At 46.7% G+C, this 26,205-nt stretch overlaps 1 protein-coding gene across 1 annotated transcript in view; it reads left to right on the forward strand.

Annotated features, from left to right (window-relative positions):
- The first annotated feature begins 19,214 nt into the window (after positions 1-19,214).
- LOC139169117 (ankyrin repeat domain-containing protein 26-like) overlaps positions 19,215-26,205 on the forward strand; it is a 44,790-nt gene continuing 37,799 nt past the window's right edge. The window contains exon 1 of the mRNA XM_070754936.1: positions 19,215-19,281. Within this exon, the coding sequence (XP_070611037.1) occupies positions 19,215-19,281 (67 nt within the window). The remainder of the gene's footprint in view (positions 19,282-26,205) is intronic.

Genomic DNA, 26,205 nt, shown 5'->3' on the forward strand with positions numbered 1-26,205 from the left:
TGCGGCCACAGGACGCTGCCCACCCAAACCCACCTGGGCACGACCCCGAGGAGCCGCCCCAGCCATACTGCCGGGCGCAGCCACAGAATGCTGACCGCCCAGCAACGCTGGTAGGAGACCCTCCCACCGCATACCTCTCCGGCCCATCCAGGCAACCTTGACCCACTGCCCCAGGGACAGCTGGGTCCCGATGGCGCTCCTGGCTGCTGAGCGGCCGGCCCAAAATATCATGCTGTGGCCACACAGCAGCGCCGTCGGTTTCATGTTAGCCTGGGGAACTGCAAGAGGACACACACAGAGAGGTTACCCAGCCTAAGCCCTGCCTAGGATCCTCAGTGGGCCTAACATAACCCAAATATGCCGCTGACCGCCAGCGGCCGATCTCCCGAATCCGATGGGCCGGGAAACCAGAAAGTGCCGTGCTAGTGGCGGCGCCGATGCGGAACGAATGCGTTCCATAACCGGCGGGATCCATGCCTACCCGGGCCATTGCCCTGGACACTAGCACCCAAAATTGGTAACGGGTCAGAGGGGTACCGTCCCAATGCCTAAACAGGTACCCTTGCCCTCCACCACTCTGGATCCCCCCCAGACTCCAGAGGTGGCTGGGGAATGCTTCTGGCAACTCTCGGGCCCACGGGGCCAGGGTCCGAAACCTGGACAACTGACCACGGGACAAGGCATCAGCGACCCTGTTATCCAACCCGGGGACCTGCCTAGCCAAAAACAATGCGTTTAGGGACAAGGACCTGTGCACAAAATGGCGGACAAGCCGCATGACCCTGTCGCTCTTAGAGGACAGGGCATTCACCACATGGACAACCGCTAGGTTGTCACACCAAAAGTGCACGGTCTTGTCCCTAAACTGCTCCCCCCAAAGCTCTAAGGCCACTATTAAGGGGAAGAGCTCCAAGAACGTCAGGTCCTTAACCAACGAAGAGGCACTCCATTCCGGAGGCCATGCCGACCAGCACCACTGGTCACCTAACACTACCCCGAAACCACAAGTCCCCGCGGCATCAGAGCAGAGCTGCAACTCAGCTTCCAAAAGAAGCCCGTGCCTCCAGAAAGACAAACCATTAAACCTGACCAAGAAATCCCGCCACACGCCGAGGTCAGCCCTGACCCCAGCGCAGAGGCGGGTACGATGATGGGGCAAACGGAGCCCCTTCATCGCGTCGTATAACCTCCTGGAAAAAGCCCTACCAGGAACAACTACCCGACAGGCAAATTAAGAATGCCCGCCAATTCCTGAAGCTGCCGTAGGGTAACCTTCCGGCAGTCCAGCACCTCATCCTTCGGATTTTGAGCAACTTCTCCAGGGGCAATCTGGAAGATTGCTCCTCTGAGTCCAATTCAATACCCAGAAAAGTAATCCTGGTGGCGGGGCCTTCGGTCTTCTCAGAGGCTAAAGGCACCCCTAAGTGAGCACAAAGGGCTTCGAAGTCCCGCATTAGAGCAAAGCATTGCTCCGAATGCGCAGGCCCCGCCAACAAGAAATCACCAAGGTAGTGAACGACAGTACCCAGACCACTTTGCCTCCTGAGCGCCCACTCCAAAAAGGTGCTAAAACCCTCGAACAGAGAGCACGAGACAGAGCAACCCATAGGTAAAGCCCTGTCCACGTAATAACCACCCTCGAAATGGAAGCCCAACAGCTCAAAGTCGTCGGGGTGTATGGGGAGGAGCCAAAATGCCGACTTAATGTCGCATTTACCCATAAGGGCTCCTGTCCCACACTTCCTAACCATAGTCACGGCCGCATCAAAGGATGCATACCGGACCGAACAAAGCTCGTCAGGAATGAAGTCATTCACTGACTCCCCTTTTGGAAAAGACAAATGGTGAATCAACCTAAATTCACAACTCGCCTTTTTGGGGACCACACCTAAGGGAGACACACGAAGATTCGGGAAGGGCGGTTCCGGGAAGGGCCCGAGGACCCTGCCCTCGGCCACCTCCTTCCGAATCTTCTCCCTAACAATGTCTTCATGACCAACAACCGACCTAAGGTTGTCAGACATGAAGGCCCTCCTAACACCCATGTAAGGGATCCTAAATCCCTCCAAAAATCCTAGCAAGAGAGCGGCCGCTCTCGAGCGAGGGTAGTAGTCGCCCAACCAACCCTCAAGCACTTGCAAATTGATTGGACTGGGCCCCTTTACCCCCAACAGGTGGGGGAGGCTTTGGGGGACCCCGCCCTTCCTTTCCGCCCCCTTCTTGGGGCGGGGACACACGGCTGTGGAATGGTTCCCCCCACAAGTCCCGCATGCGTGACGAAACCTGCAAAAGGGACGAAAACACGCCCCTTTTGCGGCGAACTCGTGGCACACCAGAGAGGCCCCTTTTCCCACTCCACCCGCCGCGGCCTTGGCCGGCGCGGGCGTCACGGGCTCCTCTTCCATAAAGTGACCGCTGTCGGTCCTATCACATCCTTCCTTCCCGGACATATGCGTGGCCTGGAACCAAAGGTCCGGGACCACCATATCCCAGGGCAAGTAGGGGTCATGGGCGATACGCATCCTAAACCCCTTATCGTAGTGCCTCCAGATCGTACCTGCGTACTCAAAGTGGGCTCTCGCTATTAGGTCTATGTATTTCAGCAGTGCCGCGGCCCTACCCGGCTGCCTCTGAATTACAACCGAAGCGAAGGTCAAAAAAGCGTACAGCCAAGAGCTGAAACACTTTGTGACCTTCGTTTTTTTAACCTTCTCCCCAGGCACCACCTCCTTGTCCTGCTTGGGGACCTCCCTATTTAAAAGGGAGAAAAGGTCGACATATTCCCCCCGCCAGATTGCTTCCTTCACAGACGGGTGGAGATGATAGCCCAATGGTGTCGCGGGCAACCCACAAGGGATGGCTCCAGGCTTGATGCTGGCGAACGGGTCCCACACCGTGGTGGCCCCCATCCCCAGCACACCAATCCCCAGTGGATACACCAAAGGTGGCGGTGGCATAATGGCCGACGGAGGAGGGATCCAACCCCCCCACCCCTGCCCCAGGTGGGAAAGATACCCCTGGCGCCCCTACCGGCAGAGCCGGCGGGGACCAAACCTGCCCACATGTGCCCGCAGTGGCCCCCAGGAAGCTATTGCCACTCCCCAATGCAGGCGGGATAAAACCGGGACCCTGCACGGGAAGGAGCGGTGTAGTGCCTGCGTGTGGTGCAACCTCACCTGCCCCGTAAGGGGTGGAAGCCATCCACGGGGGGGCCCATCCTCGCCGGGCCCTGGAACGATGACCACTGCCCCGACTGGGCCATCTGCCCGGTCTGGGCCGTCTGCCCGGTCTGGGCCGTCTGCCCGGTATGGGCCAGCTGCGCGGTGTGGGCCATCTGTCCCTCCTGGGCTGGTTCCTCTTCGGGGTCGTTACCCCATGCTGCAGAGGCAGTCATGGGAAGCCCCTCCGGGCCTGTCCCAGACCGCCACCGCTCCAGCTCATCGAGCCTCTCCAGGACCCTGGCCCAAGAGAGAGAAGGAGAAACCTCGGTTTGAGGGACCGTGGGCATGAATCCCACCCCCCCTGCCGCCGGGACCACCCCCGGGGGCCCTTCCACACTGGCACGAGCCCGATCAGAAGGCCTCGCCGCCCTCCTAGGCCGAACCACAGGTTGGGCCGGAAGGGCCTGGGCTTGCCTCTTTTTAGGGGCCATGGGCCTGCCTCAAACTATTTTTATGTTAAACAGAATAAAGAAGGGGGTGGGAGAGAACTACCCCCAAGGAGGCTGCACCCACGAGGCAAGGCCTGCTTATGCTGCAGGCCTCCCAATGCACCCCCTGGAGGTGAAAACCTCCCCCCTCCCCAGCGGTTGCAGCAAGGCCTCGCTGCACCGCTTTATAGGGGCCTTTATTCCCAAGGCCTCACCCCCCCCAGGGACCCTGTACACCCCAGGAGGCCCCGGAGGAGAGCACCCCCACACCCCGAACCCAGGAAACTGGGGGGCAAACCAGGGCGGAGCACAGCTGCTGCTGGCTCCGCAATAAATCCTCTTCGCCTGAAGGCAAAAGGAGGCCTTCTCGCCCACCACAGGCTGCACAAAATGGCGGCCGCCGCACGAGGCTCCTCCAAAATGGCTGCCACGAGCAGAACTGACAAGTGTCTGCTCGTGGCTTGCTGTCCGGGCGAAAAGGAAGAGCCCCGGGCCTGCTCGCCCTTATATAGGGCAAGCAGGCCCCGCCCAGACCAATCAGCAGCCGGGCCAGACAGGCCCGAACTCCTGAGCGAAGTCTCATCTCACGAGACTTCGCTCGGGATTCAAGATGGCTGCTGCCATGAGGGTCCGGTGTCTCCCGGTCCCTCCAGCAAAGCCTGCTGCCGGGTAAGTCCGGTGCTGCAATTCTTGTAAAATATAAAACAAATGAAAACAGGTGTGGATTTGTATGGTTCACTTCTCACTGTGTTGAGGTAAATTATTGAAAACCTGAATATTCCACGAAATGATCGTGGTAGTAGTGGCAATGATAGTTAGTGGGCTTTTTTTGTTATACTTATCTTGTCTGCAGAATCGCCTGGTGAATTATTTTTCAGACCTCAGGTGTCTTTTTTTTACTTGTATCTCAGTAGATTTTCTTTTTTATTTATAAGAAGTTCAGAGTTGTAATGGAATAAGAGTCATATTTGGAAATACTGTAACAATATAAACAAAAATCTCATATACCTTTTCTTCCTTTCATATATCTACTGTCTACGGAGAGGGGTGGCATATAAATCCAATAAATCTAATCTAATCTTCTCCTCTACTTTTATATATTTTCTTTATATATAATACCTCATGTCTATCCTCTTCAATATGTATTGTGTATTGGACAAAATAAATAAATAAAAATAAATTAAAAAATCAACTATATAAATGGGATTCCTCCTCCAAGATTGACAGCGCCGGACTTACCCGGCAGGCAGGCTTTGCTGGAGGGACCGGGAGACACGGTCCCTCATGGCGGCCGCCATCTTGGATCCCGGGCGAAGTCTCGCGATGCGAGACTTCGCTCGGGAGATCGGGGCCTGATTGGCCAGGCCCCTGATTGGTCCGGGCGGGGCCTGCTTGCCCTATATAAGGGCGAGCAGGCCCGGGGCTCTTCCTTTTCGCCCGGACCAAGCTTCATAGCAGACGTTCGTTCGTCTGCTTGCGGCGGCCATTTTGTTTGGCGACCTCGTGCGAGGCGCCATTTTGTGGCCTGTGGGGGTGAAAAGCCTTCTCTCTTCATCAGCGGAGCCAGCATCGGCTGGCTCCGCTCCGGTTTGGAGCCTCATTGTTCTGATTAAGGGGGAGGGTGGTGCTGTCTCCTGGTGGCCTCGCGGGCGCGCGGGGGTCGCTGGGGATCGAGGCCTGGGATAAAGGCCTGGTGTTTTGGGCCTTGCTGCACTCGGGGATAGGGGGGAATTGGCTTCCCGGGGGGGTTTTGGCTCCGCTTAGGCCTGCTAATTGGAGCAGGCCTTGTCCCAGTGGTGCAGGGCCCGTTGGGGGAGGGCTTTGTCCCGCCCTGTTCCTTATTGTATAAAGATAGAATTTAGTGGCATGGCCCCTAAGAAGCGGCCAGCTAAGGCCCTCCAGGCCCAACCTGTGGTGCGGCCCAGGAGGGCTGCCAGGCCGTCTGCTCGGGCTCGGGCGGCGGCAGAGGGGCCCCCGGGGGGGATCCCGGTGGGGGGGGTGGCTGGGTTTATGCCCACGGTCCCTCAACCCGAGGTGTCCCCTTCTCTTTCCTGGGCCAGGGTCCTGGAGCGGCTCGACGAGTTGGAGAGGTGGAGGTCGGGGGCAGGCCCGGAGGGGCTTTCCCCCGGCTGCCACCGCGGCTTGGGGCGCAGACCCCGAAGAGGAGTCGGCCCCAGCGGGGCAAGTGGCCCATGAAGTGCGGATGGCGGGCCCCGGACAAGCGGGCAGCACCGGACAGACGGGCCATGCTGGACAGATGGCCCAGCATGGGCAATGGTCATCGTTCCCGGGCCCAACCAGGATGGGCCCACCGTGGATGGCTTCGACCCCCTACGGGGCAGGTGAGGTTGCACCACATGCAGGCACATCTCCGCTCCTGCCCATTCAGGGTCCTGGGTTCATCCCGCCAGCTTTAGGGGGTGGCAACAGCTTCACGGGGGCTGCTGCAGGCACCTGCGGTCAGGTTTGGTCCCCGCCGGCTCCGCCAGCGGGGGCGCTGGGGGTGCCTGTCCCGCCTGGGGCGGGGGTGGGGGGTTGGATTCCTCCTCCACCGGCCATTATGCCACCGGTCCCATTCATGTACCCGCCGGGGCTTGGGGTGCTGGGCTCGGGGGCCACCACCGTGTGGGACCCGTTCGCCAGCATCAAGCCTGGGGCCATCCCTTGTGGGTTGCCCGCCACACCTTTAGGGTACCATCTGCACCCCTCAGTTAAGGAGGCAATCTGGCGGGGGGAATACGTTGATTTGTTCTCCCTCCTGAACAGGGAAGTCCCTAAACAAGATAAGGAGATTGTCCCTGGGGAGAAAGTGAAAAAGACAAAGGTCACGAAATGCTTCAGCTCGTGGCTGTATGCATTTCTGACCTTTGCGTCGGTGGTCATTCAGAGGCAGCCGGAGAGGGCCGCTGCCTTGTTGAAGTACATCGACCTGATAGCTAGGGCCCATTTCGAGTATGGGGGGACCATATGGAGGCACTATGACAAGGGCTTCCGTATGCGCATTGCTCATGAACCCTACTTGCCTTGGAATATGGTGGTTCCGGACCTGTGGTTCCAGGCCACTCATATGTCGGGGAAGGAGGGCTGTGATAGGACCGATAGCGGTCATTTTATGGAGGAGGAGCCTGCGACGCCCGCGCCGGCAAAGGCAGTGGCGGGTGCCGTTAGTAAGGGTGTCTCTTTAATTTGTCACGAGTTCGCTGCAAAGGGGGCGTGTTTTCGCCCCATTTGTAGGTTTCGTCACGCCTGCGGAGGTTGTGGGGGAAACCATTCCGCAGCCGTGTGCCCCCGCCCCAAGAAGGGGAGTGAAAAGAAAGGCTCGGGTCCCCCAAAGCCTCCCCCACCTGCTGGGGGAAAAGGGGCCCAGCCCAATTAATTTAGGGGTGCTTGAGGGTTGGTTGGGCGACTACCACCCTCGCTCGAGAGCGGCCGCTCTCTTGCTAGGTTTCGCAGAGGGATTTAGGATCCCTTATCAGGGTGTTAGGAAGGCCTTCATGTCTGACAACCTTAGGTCGGTTGTTGGTCATGAAGACATTGTTAGGGAGAAGATTGGGAAGGAGGTTGCCGAAGGCAGGGTCCTGGGGCCCTTTGCGGAGCCACCCTTCCCGAATCTTCGTGTGTCTCCCTTAGGTGTGGTCCCCAAAAAGGCGAGTGGTGAATTTAGGTTGATTCACCATTTGTCTTTTCCAAAAGGGGAGTCAGTGAATGATTTCATTCCTGACGAGTTGTGTTCGGTCCGGTATGCATCTTTTGATGCAGCCGTGACCATGGTTAGGAAGTGTGGGGTGGGAGCCCTTATGGGTAAATGCGACATTAAGTCAGCATTCCGGCTCCTCCCCATACACCCAGACGACTTTGAGCTGTTGGGCTTCCATTTCGAGGGGGGCTATTACGTGGACAGAGCTTTGCCCATGGGGTGCTCTGTCTCGTGCTCTCTTTTCGAGAGTTTTAGCACCTTCTTGGAGTGGGCGCTCAGGAGGCAAAGTGGCCTGGGTACGGTCGTTCACTACCTTGATGATTTCCTTTTGGCGGGGCCTGCGCATTCGGAGCAATGTTTTGCTTTGATGCGGGACTTCGAAGCCCTTTGTGCTCACTTAGGGGTGCCTTTAGCCTCTGAGAAGACCGAAGGCCCCGCCACCAGGATTACCTTTCTGGGTATTGAATTGGACTCAGAGGAGCAATCTTCCAGATTGCCCCTAGAGAAGTTGGTAAAGATTAAGCGGAAGCTTGATGAGGTTCTGGGCTGCCGGAAGGTGACCCTACGGCAGCTTCAGGAACTGGCAGGCATTCTTAATTTTGCCTGTCGGGTAGTTGTTCCTGGAAGGGCTTTTTCCAGGAGGTTGTATGATGCGATGAAGGGGCTCCGTTTGCCCCATCATCGTACCCGCCTTTGCGCCGGGGTCAGGGCTGACCTCGGCGTGTGGCGGGATTTTTTGGACAGATTTAACGGGTTGTCTTTCTGGAGGCACGAGCTTCTGTTGGAAGCTGAGTTGCAGCTCTGCTCTGACGCCGCGGGGACTTGTGGTTTCGGGGTAGTGTTAGGTGACCAGTGGTGCTGGTCGGCATGGCCTCCGGAATGGAGTGCCACCTCGTTGGTTAAGGACCTTACGTTCCTGGAGCTCTTCCCCTTAATAGTGGCCTTAGAGCTTTGGGGGGAGCAGTTTAGGGACAAGACTGTGCACTTTTGGTGTGACAACCTAGCGGTTGTCCATGTGGTGAATGCCCTGTCCTCAAAGAGCGACAGGGTCATGCGGCTTGTCCGCCATTTTGTGCACAGGTCCTTGTCTCTAAACGCATTGTTTTTGGCTAAGCATGTCCCCGGGTTAGATAACGGGGTTGCTGATGCCTTGTCCCGTGGTCAGTTGTCCAGGTTTCGGACCCTGGCCCCGTGGGCCCGAGAACTGCCAGAAGCGTTCCCCAGCCACCTCTGGAGTCTGGGAGGGATTCAGAGTGGTGGAGAAGCGAGGCATCCCGGGCAATCTCCTTGTCTGTAGCGCCCGGCACCCTCAGGGCATACCAGCGTGCAGGTAAGGAGTTTGGGGAGTTCAGGCAGGGCAGGGGTTACCAGCTTAGTTGGCCTGTCCCTGTAGAGCATTTGGCCGAGTTTTGCGTCCAACTTAGGCAGCGTGGCCTGTCAGTTAGGACGATCCGGTCCCGGTTAGCCGGCCTCGCCTTTCTGTCCAAGGCGGGGGGGTTTGCAGATCTTTCGGGTGACTTTCGCATCCGGAAGATGCTGGAGGGCTGGCTTAGGGAGCAAGCGGGGGCCCCAGGTGACACTCGTCAGCCCCTGACGGTGGAGCAGCTGTCATCTATCAACGTGGTTTTTGGCAGTCTGTGTTCCTCATTGTACGAGGCCCGTCTTTTCAGGGCAGCGGCTTGTGTCATGTTCTTTGGGGCCCTTCGGGTCAGCGAGGCCATGGCTTCGTCTCAGGCTGACACTTCGCTCCGGGCCTTCCAGTTCGCTGATCTGACCTTTAGGCAAGGGGGGGTGTCCCTTGTAGTGAGAAGGTCTAAAACGGATCAGCTGCACAGAGGGGTTGCCTTACAACTTAGTGCGGCCACCGACCAGTCGGTGTGTCCAGTGGCCGCCCTACGGCTTTATTGTGGTATGAGGGGGTCAGGCCAGGGGTACCTGTTTAGGCATTGTGACGGTACCCCTCTGACCCGTTTCCAATTCTGGGCTTTAGTATCTAGGGCGATGGCCCAGGTGGGCATGGATCCCGCCGGTTATGGAACGCATTCGTTCCGTATCGGCGCCGCCACTAGTGCGGCACTTTCTGGTTTCCCGGCCCATCGGATTCGGGAGATCGGCCGCTGGCGGTCAGCGGCATATTTGGGTTATGTTAGGCCCGCTGAGGATCCCAGGCAGGGCTTAGGCTAGGTAACCTCTCTGTGTCTGTGTCCTCTTGCAGGTCCCCAGGCTAACACGAAACCGACGGCGCTGCTGTGTGGCCACAGCATGATTTTCTGGGCCGGCCGCGCGGCAGCCAGGAGCGCCATCGGGACCCACCTGTCCCTGGGGCGGTGGGTCAACGTTACCTGGATGGGCCGGAGAGGTATGCGGTGGGAGGGTCTCCTACCGGCGTTGCTGGGCGGTCAGCATGGCGCTGCGCCCGGCAATATGGGGGGCGGCTCCTGGAGTCGCGCCCAAAGGGGTCTGAGTGGGCAGCGTCTTGTGGCCGCACCCAGGTGGCTGGTATTGCACTTAGGTGGCAATGACCTGTGCATGCTGGGAGGCCTGGCGCTGCTCATCCAGGCACGCGAAGACCTGCGAAGGCTTCGTGAGGTCTGGCCCGCCACGCAGGTGGTGTGGTCAGACATATTACCTAGGATTGTGTGGAGGGATGCCTCTTCCCTTAGGGCCATTCACCGGGCTAGGAGACGGGTGAATAGGGCTATGGGGAAAACGGTTAGAGAAATGGGTGGAGTGGTAATACCTCATCCCCTTATATCAATAGATAAGCCATGGCTCTACCGTAATGATGGCGTTCACCTGTCTGACCAGGGGAACGCCATCTTCTTACAGGACCTGCAGCGGTCTCTGCGTGAGCTGGCGCAGCTAGAGGGGGGAGTCGGGGGGCCAAGATAGAGATCTGACCCCCGCTCCTGTGGCAGGTTAGGGGCGGAAAATTGGGTGGTTTAGCAACCGCGCGTTCTCCCTTGGGCATCTTTGGGGATGATTGACAGGTTCTCTGCAAGCTCATGGAGGGAGTTTCTGCCTGAGCAGCTGGGGGGAACCTGTCTTTGGGTCCTGCACCTTTAATTCCCCGATTCGGGTTAGCCGGTGGGACCCCCCTCATGCACAGCATGGCAGAAAAGGTCACAGGTGACGGCCTGGCCCTCACCTGGACCTTGCATCGAGATACGCCCATGTGTTGCCCAGGAATGTTTACTGGCATAACGTCATTTCCGCCCCGGAAGTATTTGTTTGACCCTGCAGGTCCAGTTCCGGGTCATAGTTGTTTATGCTAATTTATGCAAAGTATTTGAATAAATTATGCAAATTTATGTTAATAAAAATGACCCAATTTTAAATCCAGCTCTGGTGTCCGTGTCGTTACTCCGTCTCTCCAGCAATGACAGCGCCGGACTTACCCGGCAGGCAGGCTTTGCTGGAGGGACCGGGAGACACGGTCCCTCATGGCGGCCGCCATCTTGGATCCCGGGCGAAGTCTCGCGATGCGAGACTTCGCTCGGGAGATCGGGGCCTGATTGGCCAGGCCCCTGATTGGTCCGGGCGGGGCCTGCTTGCCCTATATAAGGGCGAGCAGGCCCGGGGCTCTTCCTTTTCGCCCGGACCAAGCTTCATAGCAGACACCCGCCCGCCCTCCACTATTTTGCAGTGTGCTTAGGGGTCGCCCTTAGGGGGCCGAATGGGAATTTTTTGCAGTTCTGCCTTTTAGCTGAGCTGTTTTTTCGCCCATTCCACACTGGGGTGATGGCTGTGCGGTTAGGGGGTGCTTGCATTAATTAGGTTAATTGGCTTACCTTTGGTCATTTGGGTAGGCAGGTTAGGGGCGGAAAATTGGGTGGTTTAGCAACCGCGCGTTCTCCCTTGGGCATCTTTGGGGATGATTGACAGGTTCTCTGCAAGCTCATGGAGGGAGTTTCTGCCTGAGCAGCTGGGGGGAACCTGTCTTTGGGTCCTGCACCTTTAATTCCCCGATTCGGGTTAGCCGGTGGGACCCCCCTCATGCACAGCATGGCAGAAAAGGTCACAGGTGACGGCCTGGCCCTCACCTGGACCTTGCATCGAGATACGCCCATGTGTTGCCCAGGAATGTTTACTGGCATAACGTCATTTCCGCCCCGGAAGTATTTGTTTGACCCTGCAGGTCCAGTTCCGGGTCATAGTTGTTTATGCTAATTTATGCAAAGTATTTGAATAAATTATGCAAATTTATGTTAATAAAAATGACCTAATTTTAAATCCAGCTCTGGTGTCCGTGTCGTTACTCCGTCTCTCCAGCAAGGCTGCTGCCCAATGTGGAAACTTTTCTCTCCTGTCAATGATCTGGTGTTTTTGTTGCCAAAGCTGGTTCTTCGGCAGTATTGTTCCCTTTGAATTAGAGTAATGACCCAAGATGATTTTTGGATGGCTGTAGAACCACCAGAGAAGGGGAATGTTCAGGATTTCAGCTCCCTATGGGAGCAGCCATAAAACCATGTCTGTTTTTCAACAATTCCTATCCGCAGAGTGTTCTCATAAGCAGGCTTGGCTTTAACTTCACTTTTTAAAGTTTTGTTCTTTATCTTTAAATGTTAATCGGCTGGCTGAATTTATTTTAAACCCATGATGGGTTTTATTTGGTTTTTTCCTGGGGTTTTTTTCTTTCATGTATTTGGTTATTCTCATTAACTTCTGCTTTTCTATATGGAAACATGGCATGTGGTAAAAGTGGTCAAATGTTTCTACCTGATTTGTATTTTATTGGACATTTACTACAAAGAATTTGTATTTCATTAACTTGCAAAAAGGTTTTGGATTGAAATGTCCAATAGTTTCTCTGTACTTTTGTCTTTGTTCCGCTTATCTACTATATTGAGCAATAACATATTGGATTACAGAGAGAAGGAAAACATGGCAACATGCAACATATAGCTGAACGGTTTTTCTAAATAGTTTGATGAACTCATAAAAATAACGGAAAACACTCAGGGAAACTGATTGTAAATAAATCACATCATAAAAGGAATGTGATTTTAGAACAGTAGATTTCTTGGGAAGAAATATTGGACTCAGAAACAACAGAAGCCAGGGAAACATTCAAAGGCAAAAGGAATGTGATTTCAATGCAAAAGATTGGGAAGAAAAATTGACTCAAAAATAATATAACCAATTTCATATACCTTTCTCAAGTCTAGGTCTGTACCAGGAAACAATTTCATAAATTGTTTTATGAAAAACATTTTATGAAATTGTTTCAATTTATGAAACACATTTTTTTGGAAAGATAGACTGGCTTAGGAGATTAGACTTATTATATTGAATCAAATCACAATTGATAAGAGAGAGTATGAAGAAACAAACATGGATATTTGAGCAAGATCCAAATCAGGGCTAATTTTGGGGATGATTTGGGATAGTTGAAAAGCCATAGTAATTTTTCTACCAATTGATTACAGTAAGAGTTTGTTAACAGAGGGTTTTGGAATTTTAATCTTGTTTTTTTTATTATTAATGTTCATTTTGTTATTAATTTAGTATATAGATAGATTAACAATTTGTAAATAGAGTTAGTAGTTTAATAATTTAAAATTATTTGGGCCTATTTCACAAGGGCTGGGAAGCTACCATTGTTGTATTATGTTAATTAGCATTTAACTAGGAAGGACAATATGTGTATACCGTGTTTCCCCGATAGTAAGACCCCCCCGATTGTAAGACATATGGGGGGTTTCAGGGGGGTCAGCTAATATAAGCCATACCCCGAAAGTAAGACATATGTCTTACTTTCGGGGAAACACGGTAGCTTGTTAAGGTTAGCATTCCTGTTACCTCATTTGCTGATGTACTTCTAGCACCTCGCGTTGCAGCCAGCTTACTCCTGCACGCGTTCGCCATGATATGCCGTTGTTCTCTAAGAGACTACATTTCCCAGCACTCTCCGCGCGGCCCGCCTCCGTTTCCGTTGTCGGAAGAAGGGAGATCCGAAGAAGCGAAGCGGCCGGGGAGGTGATCACGCTCGTCTCGGGCAACGGCCCCGGGATTCGGAGCGCTCGGTGTCGTACGCTGCTCTCCGTGGCGGGGTGGTCGATGCCGGTGGCGGCCGCGGCGCTAGTCTTGGGGAGCGATGCTGCCGAGGCGCAGCTCGCTGACGGGGCTGGCAGTGGGGCTCTTTGCCGTCTACGTGGCACACACCTGCTGGGTGATGTACGGCATTGTCCACACCCGGCCCTTCTGTACTTCTCCCCGCCGGGCAAGAGGCAAAGGTGGCGGCGGGAGTAGCGGAGGCGAGGCGGAGAAGAAAGAAGCGGCGGATAGCTGCGGCAAGGGGCTCATTAGCCGGAGCGTACGCCGGCTACCCCCCGCAGTTCCTGCCGCCGGGCGTGGCGCTCGACCCCAGCAAAACTGGCGGTGGGAGCGGCGGCAAAGCCGCGGGGTCCAGCCCTCTAGCCGGCACCTCGCCAGCTATCCGCCGCTTCTTTCTTCTCCGCCTCGCCTCCGCTACTCCCGCCGCCGCCTTTGCTCTCCCCGCTGGGCGAGCAGGCCGAGGCGCTGGAACTGGGGCTGCCTGTCCTTGGCGTGAACGGCGGGCAGGTGGCGCTCGGCACCCGGAATCCCGTCTTCTCGCCACCACCCGAGCTCCCTCCGGAGCCTGCCACCGCCGCCGCGGAAAGAGAAAGCTGGCACCAGGCTGCCCGAAGATGAGCCGACCCCGGTGCCCAGGACAATATAAGACATACCCCCAAAGTAAGACACAGTGGGGCTTTTGGGGGTAAAAAGAAAGTAAGACACTGCCTTACTATCGGGGAAACACGGTATGTGTTAGTGCCTTTTTTAATGTACTTTTTATACATATCTTTTGTGGTTTTATTTTGTTTTTTAAAATATTTTGGTGTTTTGTATTTTAACTTTTTTAATAAAATAAAAGTAGCTTTTTAAAAAAATCATCAAATATATAAACACAGAAGGGGAAGACGTCTTGACAGCTTATGAAAAAATATCTAGGAAAAATGATTATTAACATTGTATTAATCAGCAATGTGATGTGGTGGTGGGAAGAAGCAAATGTGACTTTATACTATATAATCCAAAATATCCCTTCTTAATCAAAGGAAGAAATCATTGTCTTTCATTTCGTATTCATTTGACCCCACCTTCAATATTATGACTGGATATGAATAATTTAAATAAATTGAAACTGATTCAGAAACAGTGAACATAGGGTTAGAAAACTAGAAATTAATCCTTCCAAATAATATTGAAGGGAAGGAATATTGAGAGAATGTTGAGGGGGGAATATGACTATGCTCTTGAAATACCTTAAGGATGTCACACAGAGAATAATGGATTTAAAATTTAAAGCAATATATAGGATATGTTTTGTATAGTAATTCAGCCATAGAACTAATTACCAAGACAGGCGGTGTAGTTTCTTTTTCTGGATGTGTTCATGTGAAATCTGGACACTCGTTTACCACTCTCTCATGCTAAAATGGTTTGCCACATATTAAATGTATTGAATTGAATCACTATTCTTGTAAGGATTCCAAAATCTCAGTTTATGTTGTGCGTAAACTGGATTTTTCTGAATTGTTCATTTTTTTAAATTACAGCCAGTCCTCTTTTAGCAACTGCCTCATTCAGCAATTGTTTGCAGTTATAACAATGATGAATAAGTAATTTTCAATCAGTCCTTGCATTTACAACCTTTTCAGGTCTGTAAAGCAAAGGAAAGCTGAAATAAGATCATAAGCAGAGTCATGGTTTCACTTAACAACCACTTTACATAATGGCTAACTTGATTCCAAATACGACTGTTAAAAAAGGACTACCAGCAATATAGCTGAAACTCAAAAAATTAGAATATCGTGCAAACATCCATTTATTTCAGTAATGCAACTTAAAAGATGAAACTTAATATATGAGAGATACTCATAACATTCAAAGCAAGATAGTTCAAGCCATGATTTGTCATAATTGTGACGATTATGGGGTATAGCTCAGGAAAACCCCAAATCTACCATCTCAGAAAATTAGAATATTACATGCGATCAATAAAACAAGAATTGTTCATGGAACAATATCAGACCTCTGAAAAGTATAAGCATGCATATGTACTTAATACTTCGTTTGGGCCCCTTTTGCAGCAATTACTGCCTCAATGCAGCATAGCATGGATGCTATCAGCCTGTGGCACTGCTGAGGTATTATGGAAGACCAGGATGCTTCAATAGCAGCTTCAGCACTTCTGCATTGTTCCGTCTCATGTCTCTCATCTTTCTCTTGGCAATGCCCCATAGATTCTCTATGGGGTTCAGGTCAGGTGAGTTTGCTGGCCGATCAAGGACAGTAATCCCACAGTTATTGAAGCAGGTTTTGGTGCTTTTGGCAGTGTGGGCAGGTGCCAAGATCTGCTGGAAAATGTAAGTACTATCCCCATAGAGCTCATATGCAGATGGAAACATGTATTGCTCCAAAATCTCCTGGTAGACCGCTGCGTTGATCCTGGACTTAATGAAGCACAGTGACAAACACCAGCAGATGACGTGGCTTCCCAAATCAACACAGACTCTGGAAACTTTACAAGGGAGCTCAAGCATCTTGCAGTGTGTGCCATATTCTGGGTCCTTGGTTTCCAAATGAGATGCAAAAGTTTCCACAGTCTGTAAAAATGATAATCTTTGAACTTCAAATTTTTCAATCTGAAAAATTTAAAATGAGCTGATCCATGAGTTTAAATATATTTCTTATACCTAAATATCATTTGCTATTTGTTTTGAAACATTCACGTGTTCTTCAAAAATAACTTATTGGACCCAAATCAGCATGGCTTTACTGAAGGCAAATCATGTCAGACTAATCTCATTGATTTCTTTGACTATGTCACAAAGGTGTTGCATGAAGGTGGTGCCATGGATATTGCCTATCTAGACTTCAGCAAAACCTTTGATATGGTTCCACATAAGAGCTGATAAATAAATTAGTGAAGATTGGACGTAATCCCTGGATAGTTCAGTGGATTTGCAGCTGGCTGAAGAGTAGACCACAGAGAGTTATTGTGAATGGCGAGTATTCTGAGCAGAGACAGGTTACAAGCAGTGTGCCACAAGGATCTGTTCTGGGTCCTATTCTTTTTAATGTGTTTGTGAGTGACATAGGGGAAGGTTTGGTAGGGAAGGTTTGTCTATTTGCCAATGACTCTAAAGTGTGCAATAGGATTGATATTCCTGGAGACGTCTGTAATATGGTAAATTATTTAGCTAGATAACTAGATAAATGGTCAAAGCAATGGAAACTGCAGTTTAATGTTCCCAAATGTAAAATAATGCACTTGGGGAAAAGGAATCCTCAATCTGAGTATTGTATTGACAGTTCTGTGTTAGCAAAAACTTCAGAAGAGTAGGATTTAGGGGTATTGATTTCTGACAGTCTCAAAATGGGTGAGCAGTGTGGTCGGGTGGTAGGAAAAGCAAGTAGGATGCTTGGCTGCATAGCTAGAGGTATAACAAGCAGGAAGAGGGAGATTGTGATCGCACTATATAGAGTGCTGGAGACCACATTTGGAATACTGTGTTCAGTTCTGGCGACCTCACCTACAAAAAGATATTGACAAAATTGAACGGGTCCAAAGATGGGCTACAAGAATGGTGGAAGGTCTTAAGCATAAAACATATCAGGAAAGACTTAATGAACTCAATCTGTATAGTCTGGGGGACAGAAGGAAAAGGGGGTACATGATCAAAACATATGTTAAAGGGTTAAATAAGGTTCAGGAAGGAAGTGTTTTTAATAGGAAAGTGAACACAAGAACAAGGGGACACAATCTGAAGTTAGTTGGGGGAAAGATCAAAAGCAACATGAGAAAATATTATTTTACTGAAAGAGTAATCCAGCAGACGTGGTTGGTAAATCCACAGTAACTGGATTTAAACATGCCTGGGATAAACATATATCCATCCTAAGATAAAAATACAGGAAATAGTATAAGGGCAGACTAGATGGATCATGAGGTCTTTTTCTGCCGTCAGTCTTCTGTGTTTCTATGTTTCTACATACTTTAACATGCCTATATAGGTGCAGGCTAAAATATCTTATTTCTTTTTAAATATTGCTTGTACTTCAGGACTACCCAGTCTCTGGTGTTTTCTCTCGCTTTGTAATACTGTATTTATAAAACAGTCACTTCCATTCAAAATACTGTAATTCCAAAATGAAGGGCAATAAAATAAATTATTAAAACAAAATAAATTAACAGAAGCTAACTTCATAAAATATAGTAAAACAACAGTACACATTAAATGGCATAATCATATAAATCTGACTAAAATTAGATAAACCTTCAATAAATTATAATGAGCCTTGATGACAACCAAAATAGAATAAACAGATGCAAATACAGCTAATGTGTTAAAAACTAATCAGGCTGCTTGATCGGCTAAAGCACGGATTGACTTTCTAAAATATTCTATACTTGGTTCATGACCATATTCTATAAATAATTTTGGCTTGCCATAATATCCAACATAATAATACATAAATAAAATAGAACGCAAAATTTCATAACCAGAACCTTCCTTATATATGTCATATGAATACATTTGAGTGCTTTGCATTAACTTTAAGTTATTCACTCTTACTTATAAAAAAAAAAGTTTAGCTACTGATAGTAGGATTATTTCATTAAGTTCTAAGTATATGCCTGAAAAGATCAATTTCTTACAAATTAATGCAGTTAATTGAATTAAGGAACTAATGAAGGCAAATTGAGAAAGTGTGTTATGCTAATTACTGATTACACACACACTTTATATATATATATATAAAGACAAATAAAATGAATTTCATTTCTACTGAAAAGACCAAATCAAAAAACCTATTTTAAATGTTTTTTAAATTTTAAAATATTGGTAATTTATGCTACTGCAGAAAACAAATACAGTACTGTGCATCTGAAAATGTATGACACTACTTTCTCCACTAGATGTCAGAATTATATAGCAATATTTTTTCAAAGCAAATGTTCTTCAGATATAGCTAATAAAATTGCTTCATCAAGATCAAGTACTTTCAGGAAGGTGCTTTTCATGTTTTGTCTCCCAAATACTTCCTCTAAGGATTCTTTAGTTTTAAATCCATTGAATCTGTTTGCAGGAGTTACCTTGCTCTTTTCCTCATTACAGGCATTGCAATTTAAATATTTTGTATAAGGTTTTAATTTTATACCATTAGCTAACTCAACAGTTTTCTTCACAACTTTAAAATTCACATTTCCCATACGCCTATGGAATACATTGATATAATTATCATGTGGCTTTTTGTTAACAAAAACTGAATTAATCTTACTTAATGGATTGGCATTAAGCACAAACAAACCATTTTCTAACTTTGCAGTAACATTTTTTCCTTGCTTTTCAATTTTACATTAATAATAATAATAATAATAATAATAATAATAATAATAATAATAGAACTCTTTATTGGCCAAGTAGTCAGACTCCCACATGGAGTCTGCAACCATGCTCTTGCCACAGGAACAGGAAGCTCAAGGGCAAGGCCCAAGAGAGGGTATAAATAACTCTCACTCTCTACTCCACCGCGTTCAGCTACAGCCGCGGTTGCTTCCGGTTCGGCCTGGTTTTGTGAACTGGTAGTGGCAGTGGTGGAAATCTCCACCCACCTTCCCAGGAGGCTTCTGCACATCTGCACAATTGGATTTAGAATAAAGTGACCAGATGTCCCGCCTTTGGCCGGACTGCCCCGCTTTTGAATGATTTTTCCCGCTTTTGGAGCTGGTTTCCCCCACACACCTGTCCCAAAGCCTGGAAAAGTTTGCAAAAGGTTTGGAGCAAACACATGCACAGTCCTTCCAGAGAGGTGCTGAGCTTCCGCCCTTCGGCTATGGAGGTGGCCTCTCCTGCAGCTGCAGCACCCCACCTGGCTGGAGGTTCCCTGGTGGCAGTGGCAGGTGAGCTTTGGGGCCTGGCAGCGGCAGGTGAGCTTTACAGCTCTCGGGTGGCAGGAAGGGCTCAGCCCCAAGATTAGCTGCAGGAGCAGTGGGACCGGGCAGCCAGCCCTGCACCCATGCCCAATGCAGCGCCCACGTGTACGCCTCCGCAGTTACTGCCCAGTGCCACTGCTGCCGGTGCCCTCCCACTCCTATTTTGACCCCTGTACGTGGTGTATGATAGAGAAAGAGAGAGAGATAGCGAGAGTGAGAGAGAGAGAGAAAGAGACAGAGAGAGAAAGAGACAGAGAGAAAAAGAGAGGGAGAGAGGGGGAAAGAGAAAGAGAGGAAGGAAGAGAGAGAGAAAAAGGAGAGGAAGGAAGAGAGAGAGAAAGAGGGAGAGAGAGAAAGAGAGGGAGAGAAAGAAAGAGATAGCAAGAGAGGGAGAGAGAAAGAGAGAGGGGGCAAGAGAGAGAGAGAGGAAAAAAGAGAGTGGGGGAGAGAGAAGGAGAAAAAGGGAAGAAGGAAGAGAGAGAAGGAGAGAGAAAGAAAGAGAGAGATAGCAAGAGAGAGAGAAAGAAAAAGAGAGAGAAAAAGAGAGCGGGGTAGAGAGAGAGAAAGGGAGGAAGGAAAAGAGAGAGAACAGTAGAGGAAGGAAAAGAGAGAAAGAAAGAGAGCAAGAGAGAGAGAGAGAGCAAGAGAGAGAGAGAGAAATAGAGGGGAGAGAAAGATAGAGTGAGACAGAGAGAGGGAGCAAGAGAGAGAGTGGAGAAGAGAGAAGGACAGAAAGGGAGGAAGGAAGAGAGAGAGAAAGAGAGAGAGAAAGAGAATGGCAGAGAGAGAGAGAGAAAGGAGGAAGGAAGAGAGAGAGAGAGAAAGAGAGAGAGAAAGAGAGAGGGAGAGGGAGGAAGGGAGGAAGGGAGGGAGGAAGAGAGAGAAAAAAGGAGAGGAAGGAAGAGAGAGATAAAGAGACCGAGAGGGAGGGAAAGAGGGAGAGAGAAAGAAAGAGACAAGGAAGAAGGGAGAGAAAGAGAGAGAAAAAGAGAGAGGAAGGGATGAAGAGCATAAGAAAGAGGGAGGGAGAGAGAGAGAAAAAGGTTTTTTGTGAATTTTTTTTGCAAAAATTTTTTAGCCACCCCCCCATCTGGTCACTTTAATTTAGAACCAACTATTGTTCACTGTTCCAAGGCCTCAAATCCATGTGATTTTGTTCATCAACAAACCATCTTTCCAAACTTCATCCATGTTTCCAATGTTTTTCTCCCCACTCAGAACTGAATCAGATGGATATTTCTTCCAACAGTTGCATGTGTGATATTTAAACCAGCTTCATCTCAAAATGTTCTTTTTATTTATTTTTCACCTAGATCCTTCAGGATACACAGCCTGAAGATTTTCACATTTAGTTCCTAAGTATTTAATGTATAAATGATCTCAAAGCTCCTCCAAAATTATTGCCAATTCAGAAATACAGTATTTGGAGACTTTATGTTAACTGGGAAAATTACAATTTAATTTCATTACAATCACCGTATCTACTTCTTTATCCTGATTTGCCTGCTTTTTGAATTGTGGTCCCTGACAATCCCCGGCAAGGTTGAACATAGCTCTGTGCCCCCCAAATGGCTGCTCACCTCTTACTTAGAATTTCTCTAAGACAAAGAAATTTTTTGATAATTATAACTCAGGGAGTTAATAAAATGTACCCACTGAAATATAGCTTTTGTTAAGCTGAATGACAAAATATTGCAACTAATTATATTTAATACATTAATTCCCATTTATCTTAACAGTAAAAAATAAAACATGAGAAATTATCTTAAGTGTAAGAATTAGTATAATATCAGGAGCATAACTAATCATTTCATAGTTCTACATTATATGAAATTATTGTACTGGTTTATTTTGAATTGTTTGTAGATGCTTGCTCAACTTAACTGGAATTCATCTAAAGGAGTAAGATAAAATATGTTCAAAGTCTTTCTCCCATACCAGTGATAAAGGTAAAACTTGTTATCACACACATATCTTGATCCACATAGTCTGTTCACAGCTGACCTCAAAAATACCCTTTCACTGTGCTGGCAAGTAGCCCAGAAAGAGCAGCTGTAGAGTCTGATTGCAATCTGGAGCCCATATGTAAGAAAAGCAGGAATTTTATCAAACTGCAAAATACAAGTTATCTATAATAATAAATACCCTTTAAGTAGCATATAAAATGACATAAAATATCTGACTAGTTGACTGGTCAGTTATAATGTTTAAGTCATTCTACTCAATATTCAGAGTTCTGTGCTAATAAATATTATCTATGATTGTAGGAAATATGACTTTAGCAACTGAATAGTTAACAGCCTATCTCCAGAAGATGTTACACAACAAGATATGCAAGAAAATCTATTTGAGAACATTAATGAACTCTGAATAAGAATTCATGGAATGAAAAAAGATAATTCTACAAATTTTATAACTTAAGGAAATAAAAATGACAATTCCAGTGAACAATTGGGATAATTATTAATAATATTAATAATTAATAATAATGTTATATTAAAATATTGAAGAACTTTGTAAAAAACCAGCTGTTTGAATGAATTACGGAGAAAGACTGTTTCATTAAAAAAAATAAAAAAATAATTTGTAAATGGGACAATTTTTATTCTAGGTATTTTAGGGATTTATATCTTGATATACTGAATTTGCTTACATGCTGTTTATTTTTTACTTTATAATATTTTATGTATCCTAATTTTTTAGCATCTAAACATTTTGTATCCAACTCTGGAAACTGCCATTTTTTTAGAGAAACTCTCTTTTTGTTATACTAAACTTTTGTTTCTATTTACATTCAGATACCATATATACTGTATATATCTGACTAGTCAGATATAGAATGCTTATTTGAGTGGAATAAATTGTTATTTGGGATGGTTTGGTCTCAAATTGCTACCGTTTGGAATGGAAGAAATATGTCTTTTTAAAAGAAGAAATAGCCATATTAACCTTTATATTTTGTTTGTTTAACAGTAGGATATTGCAACCTTTTTATGCCTTTTAAATAGGGTTTAGTTTAGGGTTAGGAATTCTGTGTGAAAATTGTGTTTTAGGTGTTAATTAATAGTAATATTTTAGAGTTCTGTTTTGACTTTTACTGACAATTGGATAAGAAAATGTTACTTCTTTGATTTGCCTATTTATAACATGTGTTATGGATGAAAATAAAAGGAGGTGGAGATTGTGGAGTTATTTATTATTATTATTATTATTATTATTATTATTATTATTATTACCGGTATTATTATTTATTAGATTTGTATTTTTATTTTTTTGCATTTTTTCTTTTACACTTTATTGTTCTTTCTAAAAATCTTTAAACCTACTGAAAATAATGGAACAGGGAAGCTATTTTTTATGAATCCAATAATCATCTGTGAGGGGAACATAATGTGAATTTTGTAACTTGCTAACTAACATGGTTATTATATTTCAATTTGATTTATTTTCTCTCTTTTAAAATGATGTTCAGGTTTATTAGTTTTTAACATTCCTAAACTGATAATTAGACAAAATAAATAAAATAAAATAAAATAAACAAACATAAGAAAAAGTGTTGTTAGTACAAACTGGGTCTGGTTTATCTCTTTTGTGAACTCCAAACATCCTTTTTCCTTACAATTTATGTCCCTTCTGACCTCATTGTAATGAACACATGTGATAGTACAGAATGCAAATGCGCAATTGATTTCCTGTGCAAAGGTGAGGTTACTTTTATCCTGTCCAATCAAGTTTCCTCTTACATTTTCTTTGTTGTGTTAACTGTAAAAAGGAATGAAACATGATGCTTGAGGTTCTCTCTCTCCCTTTTCATAGAGAGATTTCACTTTATCAGGGTACCCTAATAAACTGCTTTTAAATTATCTTCCAACTGGGTTGATTATTGAGAAAATAAACTGAGGCAGAAGCTAGGGCCAGATTTGGCCATCACCTGCCTTTATCTTGCAAAACAGATCAAAGGATTCATAGATCCATCTAATGCTATAGAATAAAATGCTCTATACTTATCTGATCAGTAACAATCTTGCATTTTTTTTCTTGTTGTTTCATGTAATACTATTTTTTTTTCTTCTGTTTAATTATGTCTGATTCTGAGATACTGCATGGACAAATTCCTACATTTTTCTAAGTTTTTTAAAAGTGATTTGCCATTGGCTTCTTTCTAGGGCTGACAGAGACTTGTCCAAGGTCACCCAATTCGCCTTGTTTCTAAGATGATACCAGAAGTCACGCGTGCCTAGTTTCTAGACCTATGCCTTAACCTCTACAGTAAACAGGCTCTACTATTGTAAGCATAAAATGCTTTAATATCTTTATTCCATGGTTGAAGGCCACAGGACCCAAGCCAAACCAGTGTAAAATAAATGTATTTTTAATTTTTATCTACTTTTTGTGTTAATAAAGTTAGGGATGGTATTTTCCACCAAATCTAGCATTATATGTAATTTTTTTGGGCTAGAATGGGTAGCAAGAACCTTCTAAAAGCGAAGTAAACAAAGGTACGTTTTGGAGATTGGACTCCTTGTTTTGGAGAACAATTCAAATTTACAAACTTTTTAATGACAATGTTGATTTGATTATTATTACTAATTCAAAACATTATTAAGGGGGAAAATGTTAGTTTTATACAGTACTTGCAAAACTTGATTTGGATAAAAGCAATTGATAGGACATTGAATGCTATGCTGGAATTCTCCCCACTGACAATCAGGCTCTGAGAAATTTTAAAAAAAACTTTTGGCACTGCTCTTATAAAGTTTTCTGAGCTGCATGCAATAATCTCAAAGCCAAGAATGGCATGCACCAAACTCTTCCCTGAAACTCCAGGACGCAGAAATGATGGAAGACTACGTCTGCGCCTTCATAAAGCAATGTGGTCTTGCTAAGAAAACAAGTTTGTGTACTGCCGCCCCGAGTCTGCGGAGAGGGGCAGCATACAAATCTTATTATTATTATTATTATTATTATTATTATTATTATTATTATTAATAATAATAATAATAATAAAAGCCATTGCCTTGGTTACTGCACTCCTGATGCCATGGAACTTGCTTGACATCAGTTATAGTTAAAATGATGGAGACTCTACACAAAAAGAGCACCTAAATACCAATAATTTATTGGACCCAAACCAGCATGGCTTTACTGAAGGCAAATCATGTCAGACTTATCTCATTGATTTCTTTGACTATGTCACAAAGGTGTTGGATGAAGGTGGTGCCATGGATATTGCCTATTTGGACTTCAGCAAAGCTTTTGATATGGTTCCACATAAAGAGCTGATAGATAAATTAATAAAGATTGGACTTAATCCCTGGATAGTTCATGGATTTGCAGCTGGCTGAAGCTAGTATTAATGGCGAGTATTCTGAGCAGAGCCTGGTTACAAGCGGTGTGCCACAAGAGTCTGTTCTTGGTCCTATTCTTTTTAATATGTTTGTGAGTTACATAAGGGAAGGTTGGGTAGGGAAGGTTTCCCTATTTGCCAATGACTCTAAAGTGTGCAATAGGGTTGGTATTCCTGGAGGCATCTGTAATATGGCAAATGATTTAGCTTTACTAGATAAGTGGTCAAAGAAATGGAAACTGCAGTTTAATGTTTCCAAATTTAAAATAATGCACTTGGGGAAAAGGAATCCTCAATCTGAGTATTGTATTGGCAGTTCTGTGTTAGCAAAAACTTCAGAAGAGTAGGATTTAGGGGTAGTGATTTCTGACAGTCTCAAAATGGGTGAACAGTGCGTTCAGGTGGTAGGGAAAGCAAGCAGAATGCTTGGCTGCATAGCTAGAGGTATAACAAGCAGAAAGAGGGAGATTGTGATCCCGCTGTATAGAGTGCTGGTGAGACCACATTTGGAATACTGTGTTCAGTTCTGGAGATCTCACCTACAAAAAGATACTTATAAAATTGAACGGGTACAAAGATGGGCTACAAAAATGGTGGAAGGTCTTAAGCATAAAACATATCAGGAAAGACTTAATGAACTCAATCTGGAAGACAGAAGGGAAAGGGGGGACATGATCAAAACATTTAAATATGTTAAAGGGTTAAATAAGGTTCAGGAGGGAATTTTTTTAATAGGAAAGTGAACATAAGAACAAGGGGGCACAATCTGACATTAGTTGGGGGGAAAGATCAGAAGCAACGTGAAAAAATATTATTTTACTGAAAGAATAGTAGATGCTTGGAACAAACTTCCAGCAGACGTGGTTGGTAAATCCACAATAACTGAATTCAAACATGCCTGGGATAAACATATATCCATCCTAAGATAAAATACAAGAAATAGTATAAGGGCAGATTAGATGGACCATGAGGTCTTTTTCTGCCATCAATCTTATATGTTTCTATGTTTCTAGAATCAATGCCTGTGACTGCCGTTTCAACTGTAGTCCCAGGCCAGAGTTGTGCAGCTGGCATTGACCATGTCAGGCAGCTGTGCTACTCCCCAGTGAGATCGTGATTTGGTGGCAGCCAATGCCGTGACGCACGTCGTGACTCAAAGCCTTCCTCCCCTTCTACCTCCTTGGTCAGGAGGATGAATAAGGTGAAGAAAATCCTGGGGGTGGGGAGGAAGAAGAACAAGTAGCAGTCCCTGTCGCTGAGCCACTTTGTGGCTTGTGCCTCAGCCCCAGTGCTTTCATCTGTAGCGGCAGCAATGGCTATAATTTGCAGAGGACCTAAGTAAGCTATATAAAGTGGTGGCCGAGGGGGACCTCAGGGAACTCAGATGCCTCCTGCAGACACACAACCTCAATGAACAGGATAAAGCTGGCAGGTGGGAAGGAGCAGGCCTGACCTCGATTCCCACCTCATCTTCACGCAAACACCAGCTCTCCTCTTCATCTCTCCTTTGTTACTTGGGCCAACCTCTCTTTGCAATGTTATCA

Source organism: Erythrolamprus reginae, chromosome 6 (genome assembly GCF_031021105.1).
Source record: "Erythrolamprus reginae isolate rEryReg1 chromosome 6, rEryReg1.hap1, whole genome shotgun sequence".
Lineage (NCBI taxonomy): Eukaryota > Metazoa > Chordata > Lepidosauria > Squamata > Dipsadidae > Erythrolamprus > Erythrolamprus reginae.